General features: G+C 40.7%; 1 protein-coding gene across 10 annotated transcripts in view; it reads right to left on the bottom strand.

The window, feature by feature from the left end:
- Mecom (MDS1 and EVI1 complex locus) overlaps window positions 1–23,036 on the bottom strand; it is a 550,964-nt gene that overhangs the window by 54,030 nt on the left and 473,898 nt on the right. For 9 of the 10 annotated variants that reach the window (XM_041658853.1, XM_041658854.1, XM_041658849.1 and 6 more), the window contains one exon: window positions 3,889–4,023. In XM_041658853.1, coding sequence (XP_041514787.1) covers window positions 3,889–4,023 — 135 coding nt within the window. Of the gene's footprint in view, window positions 1–3,888; window positions 4,024–6,699; window positions 7,480–23,036 lie in introns of those variants that run through there. The other variant, XM_041658855.1, reaches the window with a different exon arrangement.

The raw sequence follows: 23,036 nt of genomic DNA, 5'->3' as shown, positions 1-23,036 counted from the left end.
TTGACTTGAGGTAAAGAATATAGACAGGTAAGCTTAAAAGGGGGTAAGGGGAGATGCAAGAGTAGGTTGAGGCCAAGTCTAAAAAAATGTGCTACATCCTCCAACCACCCTGGTTTATAAAAGGAAGCAATCTCTACAACTTCAAAAGAAAGGTATAAAAATAACAAGAAATTTTAAAAAGCCTCAGTAAATCATTTAGATGTTTGGACTGTTTGACTTTAAATATGTGGTGGTGGGTGTTTCTCGATATAAACGAAGCCTCTAAATAACTGATAAAGCTCATGTTTGGTCCCCTTGAGGATCTAGCCTTGGGACAGCTTCCAGTATCCAGCTCTCTGCCTTTCCTCCCACCCCAACCTACTGCTCAGAACCAGTTGCTGCTCCTGTAAGCCACCCACGTTATCTAATGCATCTACCTACTGTCTGCTGCCAGGAATGAATATTCCCAACTCACTGCTGCGTGTCAGCAGTACAGGTACATACTATCAAACACAAACTTTAAGGAATGTAGGGAAGGTAATCAAGACACCAAGGATGACGATGTTTGGGTGTTTGGATGGTTGCACTACTCTATGACTTGTCTGTGATTGGGGTCTCAGTCCTCATGTCTTTGGCATGGCCTTCCTTTATAAAGATAAATTACTACAGTTAACGCAATGCTTTCAGTCAGGGAATACAACATCAGTCAGACTTGAAGCTACTTAGAAATTATATCTCAGCAACAATCCCAGCACACCCAGAATTTCTGCGCCCCACAACATCACAGCAATAATTTTGAGAATATAAAATGAAAAGAGACATCTAAAGTCGTAAGACCTGCCTCTTTCTGGGCAATTGTGTCAAGAAAGAGAGCTCATTTTCAAAGCTCATTCTGAAATATCTGAAATAAAGAAATACACACACAGGTTTAAATGATCGCATGCACACACGCACACATGCACACACATGAGCACACACACATGCATGTGAATCTGTTAAAAAGATTAAACCAAAGAGATCACCTGGGATAAAGTGCTTATGGAAAAGTAGGAGGGGAAATGGTTCATTGTGTGGTCCCTGTTTCTCTATTTTACGACATAATTCAGGTTACATTCGTTCTTAGTATTATTTAAAAAACAAAATCCACCAATCACACAAGACCAGCATGGGTTTTATCCAGGGTCCATGTTCTGACAGCTGCCTCCTACCGAACTTCAGAATCTTAGCAAGCACATTTATTTTCCTTTGTAGATCTTATCCTTCCACCTTGTTACGAAGCTGATTTAAACTCATTCAGTTTTAACTTCAGCATCAGGAATTTTTTGAATACACACTATGATGCACACACTTGTCATTTGTTCGGGGTAATCATTGCCTTCTTTATTTGCTAACCTAAACATCACCAAAACTGGATCACAGCTGAAAAATTTACCCGAAATTCTTTCTTTTCAGAGTGTACAATATTTGCCTATTATGCCATCAAAATTCTTTTAATAACTTAACGTTCTTCTAAGAATCAGAGCAAAGGAGACCATTTTTATGATTTATTCTAGAATACTACAGGCTGGTACTGGACAGGTAAGCTGGTGTCACTAATTTAATAATTAGCCCTTATGCAGGGCTTCTCTCAGTGTCTAGAAAGTAAATGGACTCTCCAACGATGGGACGGGGGTGTTTGGAAGGAGATGGGCCGTGCCTAGCCACCATTGGACAGATCCTCCCACAGCAAAGAGGATGCAGAAGCACATCTGGAGGGTCTCTGCTGTCAGCTCTGTATCTTTGCACCTGGCCCAACATTTACATTTCAAAGCTGTCCAGAGATGCCCAGCTAAATGGCCTTTCTGGAACCGCAGAGGAGCTTACAGATGAATATGTTTACAATATACAGATATGTGCTATTAGGTGCTGTCTTCTTAGCTCTTGTTAACAGTGCCAAGTATAAGGCTGTAGTCTACAAAGACACCTATCACAGCTGTCTTCTATCTTTGACTTTTCTCTTGAGTGTATAGATGAACCTACTTGACCATGCAATATCAGTTTCACGATTAAGTTATTTGATATGTGCTCATTGTACAACCATCTTAATTTTGGCTAGTGTAATATAGAAGTTTAGGATTAATACTTAAGATAAATACGTATCGCATAATCGTGTTCTGTGTCTTTCTCATTTTTTTTCTCTGTTTCTCCAGGTAAAACATTAGATATGGTTAAAATAAGGGACATGTTTTCTCTAGAAACAATGCCTATAAAATGTGTACTTTCCAACTAATTGGAAAAATTACAAACACTAACTACAATGAGCAGCCTGATTCACACACAATTAGAAACCACAGGACTTCCCCTTTAAATGCAACCAAGTTTTGCAAGAAGAGCTTACTTATCATAAAACATCAGAAATAAAAATTAAATGCAAAGTTGGCCACAAGTGGCCTTGAATTAGCTACAAGTAGAATTCTTGAGCCACCTTTCAATAATTTTAGAAAAATAATGATATACATCTGTTGTCACTAAATATGAACAGCAAATAATCATTAAGATATATTTATATTATTTCATCTTAAAGGGATCTTTTGAGGTCCCATAGTTTCCGTTTTAGGAAGCACAGCACAGTTTACCCCTTACTAGACCTACCCATTTCCCAATCTGTAAACAGGAGATGCTCCAAAAGTGCTTTTGCTGCTGGAGACAATAACTCCTAGGACAGGATTGGGATATACTGTTCTCAAAATCAATAGCTAATTTAATAATATTTTCATTTGTCAATAACACTTTGGTTTTTTTACAGCAAAAGGGAAAACCCAATTGATTAGTTTATTGTTTTTGATTATGCTGAAGATTTAAATGATTCCCATTTAAACATAATTTTACAACTTACTACCTTATGTTTAGTTTAGCCAGAAAAAAATGATCTGGGAGCTGGTGAAAAGCCAAAGAATAATCTCCTAATGATGGCTGGGAATCTTGGGCTGATGGCGATAGCTTTATTTAACTGCTTTCAATTGCAACCATCTAATTTAAACTTTTCATTTTCTTGGTGTAGTAGATCTGCCAAGCAACCATTTCAACAGGGTCTTGGAAGCACATTTAAGTCACCATGGTGTTAAAGGAAATATATGATTGTGATACAATTAAATTTTAACCCAGTGATGTTTGTAATAAAAAAGTCAACAGGATAACCCCTTATTCTTTAGGCACTTTCAGATAAATGTACAAGAGTCATAATTTTATTAAGTGAAAAATTAGTTTCAGGATGATATTGTGACCTTTAGTTCATGGTTACTTTTCTTTAAGTCAGTCTCACTTCCTGGTCTTCTATAAAGTCACAAAGTGATCCAACAGTGACAACTTTAAACTTTTGCTTTACATAAAAGACCAGTAGTTTGCTTATTTGAAGAGTAACAAAACCTCATTTTATGTTGATTTAGGTAATTCAACACAGTTATGCACTTTATAATGTATAATCAGGTAGTCTGCACCAATGACATGCATACGTATCTAACCACTATTTCAAATAAAACTATATTATAACATTTCAAATATATCATTTGCAAATTTTGAATACATCTCAAATTTAGCTCTATACTTTGTATGAATGTACATATTAGGATGATAAAGAGAAAGTGCAACAGTAGAATCAGGTACTTAGTTTCTAAGTCACTCAGTAAACTACAATAGCTGCAGCATTGATATCAATGGTAAGACATCATGAACAGATCACCCAAAGAAAACAGCAGTGGAAAAAGGCAGTGCTGAAAATGTCTTAGCTCTGTATCTTGTGTCTCTGTGTTAGCTTCTGCCGTATCAACACAATCAGGTCAGAGGAGTCTATTGCAGCTCCCTGTTATATTCTTCAGGCTTCCCTGATACCTTAGTGTTCTTAAATAAGACAAGAAAATCTTTAAAACATACCTGGTCATTTATCTGGCATGCAACAAGGTTGTGCTGATCATAACAGCCAGCAAATCTGATGTACTTGAGCCAGCTTCCTACATCTGGTTGACTGGCATCTATGCAGAACTTCACATTGCAAAACTCATCTAAGATCTGGAAGGAAGAAGATGAGAACAATAAATTGCCATGTCGGCCCATTGCTGAAAGTAGTCAGTTCCTTGAAAATCTACCATTGAAATGTGTGTTCTCCCTTTGAATCTTTACAAGGAAAAGGTCAGGCAGCACATATATTCTTAAAGGAAGCATGAGCTATACTGCTTGTACAAAAGGCATAAAGCAATTTTAACTTATCACAGAAACTGATTAATTGCTTTCAAAACAAGCTTGCTTCTTCTTCATCCATGAATAATCCCAATGACTTAATTTTATCTATTGTGTTTTCACCAAAAAGTCATATAGAACGGCATTGCAAAATAATATTTCTAAACTAAATATTCAATATTTGGGTTTGGATGACTCAGCTGTCAATATTGTAGTTCTGCTTAGCCTCCTCATCTGGGTGGGCACTTTTACATTATTTCATTTTAATTTGATTAAAAACTTTCATCTAAACATTATTAAATTTCTTTTATTAGTTTGCATTTCCTCACCATAAAATTATGCTTGCAGCTTAAAGAATTGTCTCATAGATGTTTCTGAGCAAACTAAAGACAAGCAAAAGAAAATTATACATATATATATATGTATATATATATACATATATATACATGCAAAGTATGACAACCTAAGGTTTAACTAACCCATATCAATACATGTTTACATATTATGCCCAGTAAACAAAATAACAAAGTGGTTTGCAGGTAAGCATAGACTTAGCAGGTTTCACATGTTGCCAGTATTACCTTATGGCAGTGTTTCATCATTTTCTGAAGATGTGTGTTTGGCCCCTACTAAATGTTAATGTCACTCAGGACACTTGCGAAATCCACGTTGAAATGGGAAGCTTTTAATTTTAAGGTTTCATATACTCAGATCAAGCCTTTTCTGAGTCATTAACCTCAATAACTTGCTAAGCATCAATATTAAAAGCTATGGAGTCACTGACCTCATGGTGGAGAACTAGGGGCTGGCAATGCTATGTCAATCAGCTAATGCAAACTGTGAGGATGGTTTCTGCTCCAGACTAAACAACACACTCTAGGACGAGAATTCATGAATTAAATAACCCTTGAACTCTGCTCCTGCCATACCTGCCTGGAAATTAACGTTAAACCCTTCACTATATGGACCAAGAGCAGCTTTGCATAGAACTCCGATAATCACCCACTTGCAGATTTAAGTCATTAACTCACCATAAACTTCAAGAACTCGGTTCTGAGCGCCCCAGCCTAAAGCACTATGAATAAGTCCTTGACCATGGGGCCATTGAAGGGCAGTAAGTCGCCCCAGGATTTAAAAAAGAAAAATGGTAACCTAAGAGAAAGACAATAATTGCTCCCTCTTCTTCCCTCCACCTCTCCACTCTAACAGAGAGTTAAATACCCTTTCTATGGAGGACAAATTTCAACAAATACGTTATTTATAAAATTACAAACTTTAAGACATTTCATCTCTCAAGACTGAACAACTCAAAGGGCACTGAGATTTTTCCCTTCCCAGACATAGAGAAGGTAAATAATTAGCACGGTTCTTAAAATTTGATTTTCTTTTTTAAGTGGGATTGTATTTGGTCTGCTAATTTATTCTGAATTGGGGTGTGCTGTTTGTTTTGTTGACTGAGAAGAAAAGGGGTGGGGAGGCATGCCAACTGACACCCAGAGAAATATTTAATAAAGGAAATCGGTGGAGCTACTGAAATGCTACACTGCTCTCATTTCATGCTGCAGAAAGACGTGGAAAACTTGTTAATTTTAAAGTCAAGAAGCATCTACTCCCTCCGCTTTCCAAGCAAGGTAAGGAACTGAAGATTACATGCTGTACACAAAAAAAAATATAGGTGTAATTTTATTCCGTGTTAGCATCCCTGACACAGTCTCTGTCAACAGCGAGGCTAATTTTTTAAAACACATTTTCAAAGAATGTGGTTTTTTAAATATGTTACGCGATTATTCAAAGGTTTCCCCAACATACTGATGTCCTTACTCTCACTATTCCTTCCCCAAGGCCGCCTAACTATCTTCACCCCTGGCGAGTTATTCACTTTTGATTTGCTACCAGGACTTCATTTGTGCCCAAAAGTCTCAATCTCCTCGGAAATCTGAATACAATAAACAACGCATCTTCATGCCCCATCTAACACAGTCCTGTGTTTTCAAAAGCTGTTAAGCTTCAATAATAATAATAATAATAATAATAATAATAATAATAATAATAATTCCTTTAGGTGGACTTGAGAGAAAGGCCATTTCAAAAAAAAAAAAATTACCCAACGAAAAGGGGGAAAAATCCCAGCCTGCAGCCAAAGGGACCGAATGTGACTTTCTTGAGGCAGCACACACGCTGTTGGCCAGCGAAGCTGTTACTTGGCAAGGTGGGACTTCGCCGAAAGCCACTTCCAAAGTCGCTTGGCTGGTGCCAGGAATTCTGATTTTTGGCAACCCCACCTTCTGCGTCCCCGAACCTGACCGACAGACCGTGGGAGGGAGGGGAAGGAGGATGCGAGAGCCGAGAAGGCGGCAGCCAGCCGGGCAGACCCACCCGAGGCGGCGGAGCCCGGGCGACCGGCGACGCTCCGGGGACGCGGGGAGCTCAGCGCAGACCCGGGACGCAGACGCCGTCCCCAGCGACACCCTGCCCACAGCCAAGACTTTTTAAAGTGAGTTCGCTTACCTTCCGATTTCTACGGCCTCAACTCAGCAATCAAAAGCAATCACAGCAGAATTAAGCAAAATAAAATCAGCAGCACCCGGCACTCGTGTAGGAAAGTCTTTTCAAAGAACACCCGGTAACATTTCGAGACATTAAAAAAAATAAAAAAAGCCTTGTGTCTCGCCTTCCAAATGGGTGTCTGATAAGTTTGTCGTTCCCTGGGAGCTGTTCGCCGCCGGGACCACGCGTTTCGGGTTTATTGTCCGCCAACAGTGTTTTAAGACCAGAAATGACCCGGGTTTGGTGTATTTGGGATTTTCCCCCTTCCTAAATGAGCTCGCAGCTATTCCTTCTGTTCTCACCACCTCCCTCTTTCCTCACTTTCTCTTGCTCTTATCAGCCCGATGTGTAATGAAAGTTATCTGAAACCTACTAAAACTTCTTCCACTCCTCTCTCCCAGCTCCAGGGGCAAGACCGGCAGGAGAGCTTGCGAAGGTGGGGGGCCTGCCAGGCCAGGACGGCCCCCAGATCCTCCCAGAGCCTCCTCGGGTCCAGACCCTCACTCGCTCGTCCCCTTTAGCCACTCCGCGCCCAGCCGCGGGGTTTCTATTTCATGAACTGTCTCTTTAAAGGGGATCTGCTCGGCCATCCAGAAAGAAACCGGGGCGAGGGAGAAAGGGAGCTATCTCCAGAGTGGTCGGAAGCCAGACGACGGGCTCCTCTTTCAGTAAATTTTTAAAGTGACAGCAGCCTCCTCTGGCGGGAGAGGTCACAAAAAGGTCGCCAAGACCCAAGTCCTATAGGGACAGACTGATTATGGATGCACCATCCCCTGGAACATGTAGATTTCTGCGGATAAACAACCAATGGGGAGATTTCTCCAGGCAGGATTTGTTTCCCCAGGGAAATCTCTTTGGTTTTGATGTCCTGGGCACAAGTGTGATTCTGTGTGTGTGTGTGTGTGTGTGTGTGTGTGTGTGTGTGTGTGTGTGTGTGTGTGTGAGAGAGAGAGAGAGAGAGAGAGAGAGAGAGAGAGAGAGAGAGAGGTGGGGGATGGGGTGGGGTGGAGATTGCTTTCAGGGGTGTGAGGGTGGCTCTCCAGGCAGCGGGTTTGGGAAGCTCTGGAGAGGGCCAGAGTAGCACTTGGATAAAAAGACACTGGCTAACACTAAAATTCTCAAGACAGCAGCTTCAAGAGTGAAAACTGACAGACATTTCCAGCTTTCCGTGAAGCATATTTAAAGTAAATTCTAATTTAAGTTTGTACTTAAATTTATCCCTAGTTTTTATAGTGAGGTCAGCAGAAAAGTGCACCACACTTCAAAATCGCTTTCCCCCCCACTTAAGAACAAATCTTAAAATTTAAAACATTATTTGCACATTTCTCTTCCAAATAGAGCGCTATGTTAGTAGATTGAGGACTGTCTAGAGAATTTTGCTATTATCTTTGCTACATTATTCAAAAGATCATGACTGTCCCAAAGTAGAATTATACAAATGCTTGTTTTTAGTGATTCATGTTTTATACATTAGATAACTTTATAAGTTTGGACAGTTTTTATCAATACCGTGCAGAAATAACATTGGATGAAAGAATTTGTAGAGTGAATAGCAAACCGTAAGAATCCACGTGTTTAACTGCAGACAAATTTGGATCAATTTTGTTAAGCCCACAGTTTAATTGGGAATAAAAGCTAAAGCAAATAGCAAAAATTCAGCTCCCCTCTCCCACCCGCCAAGAAAGGAGCAAACACAGAGCCCCACCCTTGCTAGGCTAGAGATTTACCCCTGAGCTAAATCCCAAAGCCCCAATTCCAATTTATTCCCAATTCAACAATGGAAAGTTAAGCAAAGTGCCCAGGTCTAGGGGCAATTGCCTAGGATAGGCAGAGCCCACCATCCGGCTCACAAGGTGCTGACTTTAAACTTCTACACAAACCAGGTCTCCCAAGCGCCACCCACATTTTGTTTTCTCCAAACGCAAGTTAGTGTGAAGATCTAGCAAAGCTTTATTTTCCCGAAAATGCTGATCGAAAAACAAAACTAGGAACAGAAGACAAGAATGTGAGGGATAGTGAATGACAAGAGGTGGTGACTAATTCATTTTGGTGCCCTGTTATCTGTGACATTGAACTGTTATTTCAGATAATGGCCATTGTTTGAGGGGAAAATCTCACAGCAGTGGTAGGTAAGACAGGAAAAAATCCTTTGTAAATAACCTAAGCGGTCAGATATTCCCATAGAGCCCTGCCTGAGAACCTTGAGGAGCCCTGGCCTCCCTGCATTGATCGTGGGTCTTTCCTCAACTTGCCCATTGTTGGAGCTTTTTTTTTTTTTTAATTTAGCCATAAATTGGACTAGCTGGAGCTATGAGCTGTTCTATTTTCTTCCTGTCAGGATGAGAGATTTGTTTTATGATGCATTGTGTATTAAATACAAGTAATCCAGGGAACTGATTGCTTCAGACACTAGGGCTTGGTCTGGGCTATGGGCGCTCAGTGTCCCAAACCTTTCCTGACCTACCCCACCCAGCCTGGCCTTGCAGCACCCACCTCCTCATTGTTTCCAAAGCGTCTGTGAAAAGTAGGAAACGTGGGTGATGAGACAAAGGTCCTGCGGAATCAGTGACAGGTCCTGACTAAAATCCCATTCCAGGGAAAAAGCCTCTCTTTGAGTTGGTCCCCCCCCCCCCGCCCCGTCCCCACCCCCCCCTCCGTTTTTACTTCTGGTAAGGGAGGTGGGGCGATGGGTCTGGACGGGATCCTTGCAGGTATGGCTGGAGGCCGGTAGGTGGCAATGTATCCCGAAATAAAGCCTGGTGTCTGCGGCCTCAGGAACCCAGGTGAACCCACCAGGCTCCTGCTTGCTAGTCTCATCCTCCAGGTTACAGGTACCCAGACCCTGCGACACTGCCTGAGTGGAGAATGTTCCCAACTCCGAGAGTCCCTTCTTCAAACACAACCTTAACTTCCTCCCTGGGACCCTGCGAGATAAGTCTAGAGGCAGGGAGGATCCATTCTAGCATCACCACTATTGATTTAATATTTGTTTCATATGAAATAATATCAATATTGCTGTCATTGTTATCACTCCTGTACACTGAATAAACTGTAAGAATTAACAGGCGTCATTACAAGGATCTGGGCAAAGAAAGTAAAACAGTGGATTCATGATCATCGCCCCCTCTTTATTACTATAAAGGAATAATAACTTCACGTGAGGCTAGCCATCTTACATTTTCTTGACATAACGAAATTCACAGAAAGAGATCTACAACCCCCCAATAAGTGACGAGCCCCGGACTAGCATGCTGAGCCCCGGACTAGCATGCTGCTCTTCCAATAATAACTCATCAGAAGATCTACCCCATTAGAGGAAGCACAGGCCCAGATAAGGGTAGGGTAGGGAGCCAGAGTTTTTGCAAGTAGCTTGCTTTTCTCCTCCCCCCCCCCCACCGTAAGCTTGCTTCCAGTCAGGAGGTTTCTAAAACAACAAATAAATACAAGGAGCCACATACCACCACCACCCTTTATTCCTTGGGATTTCTAGAGAAGTCTGCTTACAGTAGTTACCAGGTACAAATTAAGCCGCTGCAAGCCCTGCTTTCTGCTCTGTAGTAATCAGGAACATGCATGTTCTGCAGGGTTTAGCACCGCCCTTGCAATGGGCTATTAAAAATAATGGTTTTACTATAATCTCAAACCGGCTTTAATTTGCAAGCATGTATCAGGACATATGATCTAAATATCAAGGGGATAGAGTGGGGGGGCGGCTTGAAGAAACGCGAGGCTTTGGGAGAACAGAAGCAGAGTAGCTCGTGGGAAATGGTTTTAAAGAATCACACTTTTAAAACGTTCTTCAGTAGCAGAGGCGTCACCCCTTTTTTGTTTTCTTAATCGTTGTTTACCAAGAAGACGACATTGGAAAGTACGAGGTCTGAGTGGGAACGGGAGGATTTTCTAGGAGTTATAAAGACTCCACTTTAGTTGACGGCAGCACTGGGGTGGGAGAGGTTAACGTGTTTTGTTCCTTGTTTGAAAGGGTATAAACCCTCCACAAGCCTTTTCCTTCCTCCCCAGCTACAGGGACTGCCGAATCTTTCAAAAGCCCAAAGATTTCCAATAAGGCCATGGGTTCTGCCTTCATTGTAGAACTGTTTATTCAAAATAAGTCAATATATTAGTTAAAACAGTAATAAGTTAGTGCCCCAGTATTCCAATGATCCCCAAAGGACTGTAAACCGATGCCTCTTTTAAGCCTTAAACTTCATGGTTGTCCCAGAAGTAGGAGTCCAGCTAATGGAGACCCTATGGGCACGGTACATGCCAGCACATCATTAAAAGAAAGAAAAGCAGTCCACCAAAAGCCAGATGAAATGACTGCACTGTCCACTTTTAATGGCTTCCTGTGGACAAACGGCCCTGTAACACTCTGCAGAGGACGGTATTTAAAAACAAGACAACTCGCTGGCAGTTTTCAATACCATAAAGTTAATAAAGTAGGTTCGCATTCACCCTGACATTATGTTTTGAATTTATAGAGGAAGGCACTTTATAGCTTTAGCCCTAAGTACAGTCCCTTTAATTCTGCAGCTCTGGGTTCTTGGGGTAGCTAAGCAGCCACTGAACTCCGAGCTTGCCTTTCCCCCCTCCTCCCAGCACGGAGCAAATACAGGGTTTTGGTTTCTCACGTGCAGTCTCATTCACAGACTGCCCATGAAAATCGTGCTTCATACAGTTCATGTCAGGAAGCATGAAATAATCTGAGAAATTGACATTTGGCTGAACAATAACTGCTTGCTAATTAAATTAGCTTTGTTATGGATATTGATGTGTGTTTAAAAAGAAAATCAATGTTTCCTTTTCTACAGTACACCAGTATGTGGGACATGGGCAGACCTAGGCTTAAGTGAGACACAGATAAGAAAAACCTAAGTATGTCTTTAGGACTCAAGAGATGTCCCCTTGGTTCCTGCACAAATGTGTCGCCCAATTTTCCTCCCCTCTGAGTCCCCCAAATTCTCACCGCCCACAATCTATTTAATTCTTTGCATTTAGTGAAAAGATTTGAATAAAATATAATGTTCAGGTGCAAAAACTAGACCAGAGAGCCGCAGGATTGGCTGTGATGAATGTCCCATTTGATTTTAATTATTTATACTGCTTAATCAGGGAAGTATGTCACAAGCTTGAACTTGAATTCTGAGACGCTAATAGGCAGACCTGCAAGTCTGCCCAGCACAGTGCCAAGCTGTAGGCACAAAGGTTCTGAGCCTGCAGGGCACCCCTATCATCGCTGCTCGGGATAGAGATACTGGGGCATTTCTGAGGAACTCTGCTTTTCTTCCATCTATCTATCTATCTATCTATCTATCTATCTATCTATTTATCTTTTCTTGAATCTACTGATGCAGTCAGAAAGAAAGAAAGAAAGAAAGAAAAAAAGAAAGAAAGAAAGAAGAAAGAAAGAAAATTAAAGGTAAAAAGGGGAAAAAAAGGTAAATAAAAAATTTTCCTTGGTCTGGAAATGGGCCCGCCTGAAAGCATGTTAATCTCGGCCTCAGTAATTTGGTTCTCCAGGAGAAGACAGAAGCCGGGCTGCTGTGCCCTGCACTTCATAAATCACATCTTTATGTGGACAAGGTCAGGGCACCTAACAGCTCAGACATGGGCCTTTGCAGCGACTCGAGGATTCAGGCGTGTTTACTCTCCTGCTCGGCTCTCCGAGGAGTCGTCCAGCACGCTTCTAATTACTTTTGATTATTTTCATTTGCCGGGGTCAGTCTGGCTTGCCAGGACTGCAGGAGGGTTGATTTCCTACACATCTTGATGTCTTTGTCGGACAGCACTGTGCGTTCAGAATTAGCACCCTGTTATTGTCCCTACAACGTGAAGTCCTCCACAGCCCTGATGCGGTTACCCCTGAACTGGCCCCTACTTCCCTTCTTATTAATTAACCACACAGCCATAATTCCCTATCCAATAGGCTCTCCCAAAAGAGCCCCTAACTTTAACACCTGAGTATTTTTTAGGGTATCTAGAGAGAATGAAATCAATTTTTCTGCTTTGATTTTTAAACATAATATTTAGTAATACATAACAACTGTTTGGAAACTAAGATGAAACACTTTGCCAACAAAACAGCTCACATGACTAAATTATTATACTCAAAGATTGATTTCCCATACTCCAACTCCAGCTGCCATATTTAAATTTTTTTTCTTGGCTATTTTGATCTATTTCCCAAGCTATTGTGAGGAGTGGCTAAAATATCACAACAAAGGGCTTCATCTAAAGTTTCCGTGAAAGCCTTGTGATGAATAAAGAGTTTAATAAAATACAGCAAAATTGTAGTGGAGCACAAAACAACATTATTTTTCTCTTCCCTCTCTGTCTGATGTGAACGCATTCAAGAAAATCACATGATGAACCAATACATACTCACAAAGACTAAGAAACAAGGATTCGCAAAACACATGACACACACCTGTATCAATAAGAAACAGGTATTTTTTATAGCACTGAGGACATTTTATAAGCATCTTCAATTTCTAGAGAATCATGGCTGGTCTCAAAAAGCCAACTCTTCTCTCCGTTTTGGAACAAAACGAAAGCAGCTAATGTGTTTGGAAGTAACTTCAACTCTGTATAGATTTGATTTTTCATTATTTTATTCATTTTAATTAATTCAGCCTTTCAAGACAGTGTTCAGCACAGTGTGCAATAACTCCAGGGTTGACACCCTCCCCGGGGTTTTGCTTTCAGCCTCCCGATCTTGTGGGGAAAGTGAGTTGAAAGGCAACGCCTCCCTCCATCCTCCTGTGAACCTCTGGGCAAGGCACTTAACCTTTGAGTTGATTTCCATGCAAGTTTCATAATATCAGCATAATGAGAGTGTTGGGAAAATAAATTGAGTAATGTGAGTGTGAGTGGCTCTGGGTCCATGGGAACAGGTCAGAATTAGTGAGTTCCACGGTGTCTGCAAGCAGGCTAGAGTAAACACACATGCAGAACTCAGAAGCTAGTCTGGATCACACATTAGGGAACGGCAAAATACAATTATATATATTCTTAATCCTTTGTTCCACTCTGATGCCAGTTGTCCTAATTCTTACCCTGACTTTAGAAGAGAAGAATTTACCAAAAAAAATCTCTCTCTCTCTCTCTCTCTCTCTCTCTCTCTCTCTCTCTGTCTCCCTCTCTCTCTATCTCAAACTGTGTTTCTCTGGAAGATGTCTGTCCATGTTTGGCAGCCAGAGAAGCTCCTACTGTCCCACTCACTGTGTTCTCTGCTAATCAGCAAGAGAGCTCTATAAACAAAGTGAACTAGGACCTACAAAGGCATGTGTGTGTGCATGCGTGCACACACACACACACACACACACACACACACGCTTCAGGTCTACATTCAGGTCAGAAAAGGCATCCCTTACAATGCTCTCTGGTGGGACTCAGATGGGATGTAAAAAAGCACACACACACACACACATATACACACACTACACACACACACACACGCGCACCCACAAAGCTTCAGGTCAATACTCAGGTCAGAAAAGGCATCCCTTACAGTGTCCTCTGGTGGGCTTCAGACACTAAGCAGATGGGAATCGGGTACAATTCTCCCCTTACTGCCTGTGAGCTAGGCTGAGACAAGTATTAAGCAGGGGTGTGTGGGTTCGAGCCTAGTGTGGGTGCCTGGGACTCCAGATTGGATTGCTGCAGTGGTCTTGCCACCCATCGGCATCCTCCAACTCACCGTTTACTAGTTTCCATGCTTTTAATTCTCCAGACTTTACTCCCCAAACTTTTGCAGTACCTTTTAATGCAAATCCACCCCAGTTTGGGGAAATCATATGAGGTAGTAAATATAAATAATAGAATTTGCATGGAACACAGCGTTTGATCGACACAAAATGGTACTATTGTTGTAGTAAGACAATGCTATATTACTGATCAGTGATGTAATCGTTAACACTTGTGCCACTCTGCCTGGAGCCTTGGGGAAATGAATGAAATTTTGAAATTTATGCCCTGGCAATGCTGAAGCATGCATGGGCAACCCGTATGTTTGGCGGCTCTGTTGAACTTGTCCATATTGGATTTCATGGTCTAAGTTGATGAGGACAACTGACCAGGTCTCTTCCTCAAGAGGGCACCAGATCTGATTAGAGATGGTTGTGAGACACCACGTAGTTGCTGGGAATTGAACTCAGGACCTTGGAAGAGCAAGCAGGCAGTGTTCTTAACTGCTGGGAACCTTGGTGATTCAGGTTCCTCCTTATCTAGCCGTCACCACCACGCTTTCTTCCTTGTATGCCTACTGATCTGTAGCAGCTGGGTTCGAAGAAGCCCTTCACTGTGCTTCTCTCTTGGACCAAAGCCAACCCTGTCTATAGTGGGTTTGTCCTTAAGAGCCACCGTGTCTTCTTTTTCCCTAGGCCAGATGCATCCTCTAAACTCTGAAGCTCTTACAGTCCTCACTGCGAAAGCATGCACTGGCCAGGAAGCACAGTTAGGACCACCAGCGGTACTCTGTGATTATCCAGGCCACCTGTAGCCTGGCTCATGCCAAGAAACATCCTGCACACCAGCACATCCTCACAGGCATCCCTTATCAACCCCAGGTGATCTGGGGTTAACTGAAGTAAACATGGCTGCTTCTTGAAGCATCCCAGTGAAGATCATGCAGTAAATACTTTATGAAAGACTAAAAATATAAGTTTCTTAGTTAAAAATAGATTTGATTTTTATTAGGCATCATGCAAGGTATTTAAGCATACACAAACCCTCTTCTCTTTCCAGTGAAACACCTGAGGTGGAGGATTAAGTCTTGTAAACAAACATTTAAATTATTTTGTGTTTCAAAAGAGCATAAATGTTCCCATATATACTTTTCTATTAACTGATTCTAACTTTTGACCAAAAAGTCACAAATAAGACAAAATAAAGCTTCAATTTTTTTTTATTCAACTAAATACATTTGGAAATCCTTTCACAAAAAAAAAAAAACCAAGGTATCATCAGTAAACTCTGGCAAATTGACCCTTTACCTGTAAACTCAAAATTATATTTAAGTATATGGTATGAGAACCTTCTGAAAGAATGTATACAATCTTATTTCAACTCATTCCTATCATTTCTCATTAAAAGTCTTCTTGAAACATAAATTTTTACCATGAGCATATTACACATAATATTTTATATGTTTAGGTTTTTCTTAATATGATTTTTTACCAAAACCATCTCCAGCTATAGATACCTGAATTAAACACGAAGATTTCTTCTATCGAGCTTTTGACATTGGCGTCATGTGTTGCCTCTGCCTGTGGCTGTCTAGCTAGCCACTGAACTAAGTGAACTTTAAGTCAGATGGCGTGCAAAATTCCAGGAATTCAATCGGTAGATGAACCACAAACCTCGATGAACTAATGTGGTTCCGGGTGAATTAACTCAGTGCACCAAAGAGCAGAGCTTCCCTAGAGCGACCACACAATCTCTGCAAAAAGCTTTACCTGCTGCAATTAACACTGGATCTATTGAAAACACTGAACCCCAGCTACAGAGCCATGCACTAAAGCAAGAGGAAGTGGGTGACGGAAGGGTGCTACGCACCTGTCATCCCAGCACATGGAAGGTGGAAGCAGGAACATAAAGCCTCAAGGACCAGTCTTAGGCCTGTAGCAGCTTTGGGGCTACAAGAGATAGGGAGTGGGGGAAACTGCTCTGCCTCTTACACCTGTTAATCAGCTAGGACTCAGTTATGCGTTGAATTCTTATCTATGATGTAATGAAATGTTTGTGTTCCTTCTATGTAGATAATCCTAAAATTCCATTTTTATTATATCTGTAACTGTAGCCAAACATTATAAATAAAATCTCTATAGAGTCAGAAAAGTATGGCTTATAATCCATTTAACGTGTGGCATATTTTATGATACATGCAGTTCAAGGTCAAACTATCACCACAGTCTTTAAAGCATCAGTAAAATCCTAGTGTCATTGTAAAAATACAGACCTCAAAGATCGTTCTGTAAATTGCGTTGCATCGATTCTTCAGTGTCAAATAAACCCTTATTGTAGCCTGTCTGTAAGTTTCAGAATAAAGTACTGGTCAGTTGCAACATGAGAAGAGCTTTGAATTTATTTGTATTCTGTCTACAGTTCTTGACTAGGACAAAAACTCCCAGGTTTTCCCCATACAATGTTTTACCACTGGAGAAAGGGAAGTCACAGGGACATGTATGAAAGAAAACACTCAAAAGAAGCAATTAATTCACCCAACTCCAACTCCTAAGAGTCTCTCTCCATGCGATGCAGGCCAACTCACCTGCTAACGAAAGGCTTTGATGACATGGAAAACCTCAGACCAGGAGCCCAGAATGATACAGTTCCAATGACTACACATTTTAAAATCTATACTCCTACAGCTGAGTCAGATTATATCACCTCTTAGTTTTAGATCCCTGCTCACTGCCTCCGTTCTACTAGCCTAGTAAGCTTCATTAGCCATCCAAGAGTTGTTAACGAACCAAACTTTAATAATTCACTAGGTACTTCAGCCGTGTAACTTGGAAAATATGTTGTTGGTGTCTCTTCAGAAATGCTTTTCATTTTCTGTACTTATCTCCTTGGTACTGCAAGCTGAAACATTTCCAAAAAGTTATTGAAAGTCTTTATATCATGTGTTTTGTCAAAATCAGTGGAGTGACACCATGAACACCATGAACACACTCAATTTAATACAATTTAACTATCATAAACTGTGAATAGAAATGAAGAGAAGATGAGAATTGTTCATTGCACAAACTAATGTCTCAGAAATATGTACATTATGCGAATTTGGATTCAGTTTTGAAAATTATTGAATAATAGTGACAAGTTAAATAATTAGAATCAATACTATATTTTTATGTGCAGACCAAGAACCTATTTATAAAATTTATTTTCTTATTTTGTGTGTGTGTGTGTGTGTGTGTGTGTGTGTGAATGTATGTGTGTATTTGTACTGTCTGTATTCAGGAACCTGGGCATGTAGGAGAAAGAACAGGATCTCCTAGAATTTGTAGACAGTTGTAATCTGCCATGTGGGTTCTGGGAACTGAACTTTGGTCCTCTGCAAGGGCAACAGATCAACAGATATTCTTAAGCGCTGAGATAACCCTCTACCACCTATAAAATGTCTTAATATAGATTTTAAAATGTGTTTTAGGATTAAGGGAAGAAGAATAAGACGGGGAGGGGAAAGGGAGAGAGAACACTTAAAAGATAGTTGCACAAATCCAAACAAAGGGTTTCTTAAGAAACAAGTCACCGAAGAATTCATCCATTGCACACTGGGAGAGAAAACCTGCTCTTTTCTAATTCTTCACCCCCAGGGAATTTTTGGTATGATCTAAAGAATGCTATTGGTACAGGACTCTGTCAATCATATAACCTAGATGTAATCACACCGTTTGTCTTCACAAACTTCCTGCCCCCCCCCCCCCCTTTGGCCTGGAACAGGAAAGAAAAGGACTGGATGTGATAAGCTGTGACATACAGTAAAATAATCTTTTTCCTGGACTTCTGAAGACTACAGACTTCCTCTCTGGAAGATGTAAATCCTTTGGCTCATGACAAATCAGTGTCTCACCCGGTTCCTGCTATGTTGTGTCTTTCTGATGATGCAGCCTTCCCAGTCTGTTGTTACTTAGGTGGGTTTGAGAGATTTTCTTTTTGGGCTTCCTTCTTGCTACTTCTAAAATTGTAGAATTGCACCTACATCATTGGAGGTTCTTGGAATTAAACAGTCGTGATAATCTATATACGATGCTTAGTATACTACCTGGTCCATAGGACTCTACCAAGAGCAAAAGAAACTAAATACAAGACACTAAAACTACAGAATCCAAAGGGCCTGCTATAGTTATCAGCCTTATTGTGTGCTAGGTGAGGAGCATGTGCAAAAAGATATCATGTTGGTTTTGTTTATTTCTTCCCTTGTAAAGTGAAGATAAATTAGACTAGGAGAGGCCTTATATTTCTGTTGAGAGGGTTATGTAAGATAATCTATATACAGGACCACTTCAGTGGTTAGCATGTGGGTATCTCCTGTGTTATAGGAGATAATGTATGCACAGGACCACTTCAGTGGCTAGTATGTGAGCATCTCCTGAGCATCTGTTATAGTAGTATGCTACCCTGAGAACAGAATGATCATCTTCCCCAATGCCTTCCATGCTTTGTCATTATATGTGTGCATCTTTATACTATAATAGAGAAACTATTTTTTCTTCCTCATTTATTTGCTGCTCACCCAGGCAGTGATTTGTTTCTGAGAAAAGTAAATGGAAATACACCAAGACAGTGAGGAACGATTTAAACAAGAGATAGAATGGAATTCCACCAAAATGGGCTGCTGACCAAGTCAGGGATCCTTGTCTTGATGGGGGTAAAGTGCGTCTTTTAGAAATGAATTTTCTAATTAGGTAAAATAAAACATATGAAGAAATACAGTAATCTTTTCTTCCTTTGAACCCAAGGTTCCACATAGCACAAGCTAGTCTCACACCAGCTATATAAAGAAGATGATCTTGAACTCCTGACCTTTCTGCCTACAATGTCCAATTGCTGGGTTTAGAGACATGTGCCACAATGATAGGTTCAACACAGGAATCTTCTCAATACTACCAGAATTGGTACGGGATTTAAAAAACAAATCTTCAACAGAAAACCAATTTGAGCTCTCCTTTTTGTCAGCATTGTATATTGGCTACTAAAAGCTATAATATTTCATAGTGGAAGATGAGACAAAAGATGATACACTGAAAAAGAGAGAAAACTCTGCAGAATGTGACACTGTGTGACTCCAGAAGACCCAGAGAAGGTACCGAGTCTTGAATATGTAAGCTTGCTCTGTTAGTTAGCATGCCCTCATGCTACAGTAAGATCACACCATGAATTCAATATGCAAACCAACTTAGTTCACTTTATTCCACAATTATTTATCAGGAAATTTCAACGTCTTGGCAAATAATTTGGCACTAAAAAGATAATTGATCTTTTAAGCTCCTGCCTACAAGGAACTCCAAGTTCAAGAGAAAAAAAATCCATTGTATTGGCCATTGCTGTAAACTATACCCTACAGTCAATAATTGACAAGAAGGTAGAATGTTGGTGAGCCGTTATCACTTCTGAGAAGAGGACCACCAAGGGACTGGAGATGGCCCCTAAGCTGTGGCATACTTGCACACAGCAAAAGATAATGGTTTCTAGTTAAGGAACTTGTCTTGACTTGGATCTAAAAGAGTCTGGCCTGGATAGATTCCCAGACAGCCATCTTGCCGTAAGTGTTTCTCCGAGTTCTACTCACAAGTCATCATTCAATAGACTCACAACAGTGTCCCAAGAGCGATAAGGTGGCTGAACATCAGGGAACATGACTTGATAAGACTAAATTATGAAAAGCTGTCTAACACCAGCTGGAAATTAGGCTACATGGTGTGGGAGAATGGTCTGTATTTAGTCAATTATATTTTAAATAAATGCTGATTGGCCAGTAGCCCTGCAGGATTTATAGGCAAAACAACCAGACAGGAAGTAGAGGCAGGTAAATGAGAACAGGAGAATTCTGGGAAGGAGGAAGCCCATTCCTCTGCAGTCCTAGACCAGACACAGAAGAAGCCAGATGTGACTGCCTCACTGAAAAAGGTACCAAGCCATGTGGCTAGCATAGATAAGAATAATGCGTTAATAAACGTTATAAGAGTTAATAAGAAGCCTGAGCTAATAGGCCAAACAGTTTATAACTAATATAGACTTCTGTGTGATTTCTTTGGGACATAACAATTGCAGGAACTGGGCAGGACAGAAACCCTGACAACAACATGGGATAAAAATATGACAGTGATCATAAGTTTCAGAGTGGACTGGGAAGTGCTGGTACTCGTCTTTAATCCCAGCAATCAGGAGGCAAGGGTAGGCGTATCTCTGTAAGTTTGAGGCCAGCATGTTCTATGGATAAAGTTCCAGGACAGCCAGGGTTACACAAAGAAACCTGGTCTAGAAAAATCAAAAAACAAGCAAACAAAACCCAAAAGTTTCAGAGTTGAAAGAGAATAAAAAGATTTCCAGGAATCTCAGAGTAGATTGTGAACTGTGAGCTGGTTCAGGGCATGTACCAAAATAGAGATGAGTTAATTTGCAGAGTCAGACTCGTTTTTGTGGTTGTATATATAATGCTGTGATGTTGCTCATGAACATATTCAGATTTACTGTTTACCAAGAAAGTCCCCAAAGCCAGCCCAAACCTAGAAACAAAAGACAATATAACCACATCAGGAACAAAAATAATACTGGTGATTTCTGTTTTTCTCATCTTCCCACATCCCTAAGATGGTGGCCTCCCTGTTTGCTCATGAGAGCAAGACATCTCCTTGGCACTTTAATCACTTGCTATAATGAGGCCACTGCCATTATTTCCCAGATTCCCAAAGAGATTGTCACAATTGCATGCAGACCAACCAAAGTAATGCCCAGGCTCACCACACACCATTTCACCTAGCTGCTCACCTATGCTCCCTGTGGTGATGATAACCATTATCTTACAAGCAACCACACTGAATCCAGTCAGTTCGAGTATATAAATTTTCTCAAATAACATTTTTAAGAAAAATAGAGTTCTAATAGACATATTATTCATGTGAGTTTATAACATGGATTTGAATGCAACATTATCAGAGGCACACTACAGATTCAAAGGTGTGCCTTCTTTGAAGATCTTTTCTTTTTTTTTTTTTTTTTTTTTTTTTTTGGTTTTTCGAGACAGGATTTCTCTGTGGCTTTGGAGCCTGTCCTGGAACTAGTTCTGTAGACCAGGCTGGTCTTGAACTCACAGAGATCCACCTGCCTCTGCCTCCCGAGTGTTGGGATTAAAGGCATGTGCCACCATCATCCTTTGAAGGTATTTTCTAACCCGTTCAATTGCACGTGCTCTGGGAAAACAAACAGGCATGAACACAATTTCACGTGGACTTGTGGGCTTGGGAATGACTCTGGGATATTTCCCTAACACCCACCTCACTCTCTCCACCACTTTGTCTCAACTTACATGTTGAAAACGCCGGAACTAAGTATGTTTCAGGAGAAGGTTTTGAAGCCACAGGGAATCACACCATGCATGTGGATCGCTGTTCCCACCTGATTGATTTAGGCAGAAAAGAAGCTGCAGACAGCGGAAGATTATGTGCTGTTAAGAATCAAGTTATGTGGTTTGATTGGTAAGTTCTGCAGAACTTAAGATGGGAGAAAGGTAAAGGCTGGCGTGGCAAGGGCCAAAGTCAGCCTGTTCTCATTCTGAACTGGAGAGAGAGGGAAAGGGGAGCGTGTAGCCTAGGCTCCGAGTGTCTTCTGTGTCTGATTGCTTAGATGAATCCACACATGCTTTTGTTTCTTATGGGGGGTCAGATGAGCCTCAGAGTTCAGTGGTGCACGCAGAGCCGTGTGCATTGCTGTGCAAGTTCTAAATATACTCATTTCCTGGTAGACACTAAAGTACCAAATAGTTTTGAACCTATCCTTGGTGAATTTCTCAACATTAATTAAAGCAATGCCAGGAGATAATTGGGGAAAAATATAAGGTATATACAAAAGTTTTTTTTTAATCTAAAAATTGCTAACATACTTCATATTCGGTCATAATGACTTGTAAACAAATTGAAAACATTAATTTTAGATAATAGGTCTTCCTATTTGACTTACTAACTCAAAACACTACATGTATGCTACATTGGCTTCATTTTAACAGGAATAATAGCAAAAGCAAAGACCACAGGACACCATAAGCATAATATCCAAAGAAATGCCTTAAATTCGCCCATGCATTTAACCCCTTTTAATATTATGTGATTAAAAGATAAAATCATAAGCCAATGCCACCTGCTTGTTTTTCTTAGAAAGTAATGGAGTATTTTATTTGTAACCTAAGTTGGTCTTGCTCGTTTTACTAACCTACTCATTTATCCCAGAAAAAAAAAATCAGACATAATCCTCGTCAAATTCTCATCTTAGAAACTTCACTGGCAACAACATGGTGAGGGCACAGAGGCAGAGACAGTGATACTGGGCAAGCCAACAGCCAGCAGTGAAACAGCAGAAGCAAGTAGGCAGTGAGCATTTAATATGTATCTTCTCTATGTCCAGCACTGCTGTGCAATTTGATTTAATAATTCACAAAAAGGCCATTAGAAGTTTATTATCTTGTTTAATACAGATGACAAAATACAACAAGAATAAGTAAGTAATTTGCCCTAAGTCACACTAAGTGTTTGCTTCTCCCTCCCAAATGCTAGTGTGTGCTTGCATAGCACCTCTGGCCA

Source organism: Microtus oregoni, unplaced genomic scaffold (genome assembly GCF_018167655.1).
Source record: "Microtus oregoni isolate MIOR12 unplaced genomic scaffold, Mior012 000010F_ref0000083, whole genome shotgun sequence".
Lineage (NCBI taxonomy): Eukaryota > Metazoa > Chordata > Mammalia > Rodentia > Cricetidae > Microtus > Microtus oregoni.
The sequence above is the reverse complement of the archived record's forward strand: the minus strand, read 5'-3'. Positions and strand labels throughout refer to the sequence as shown.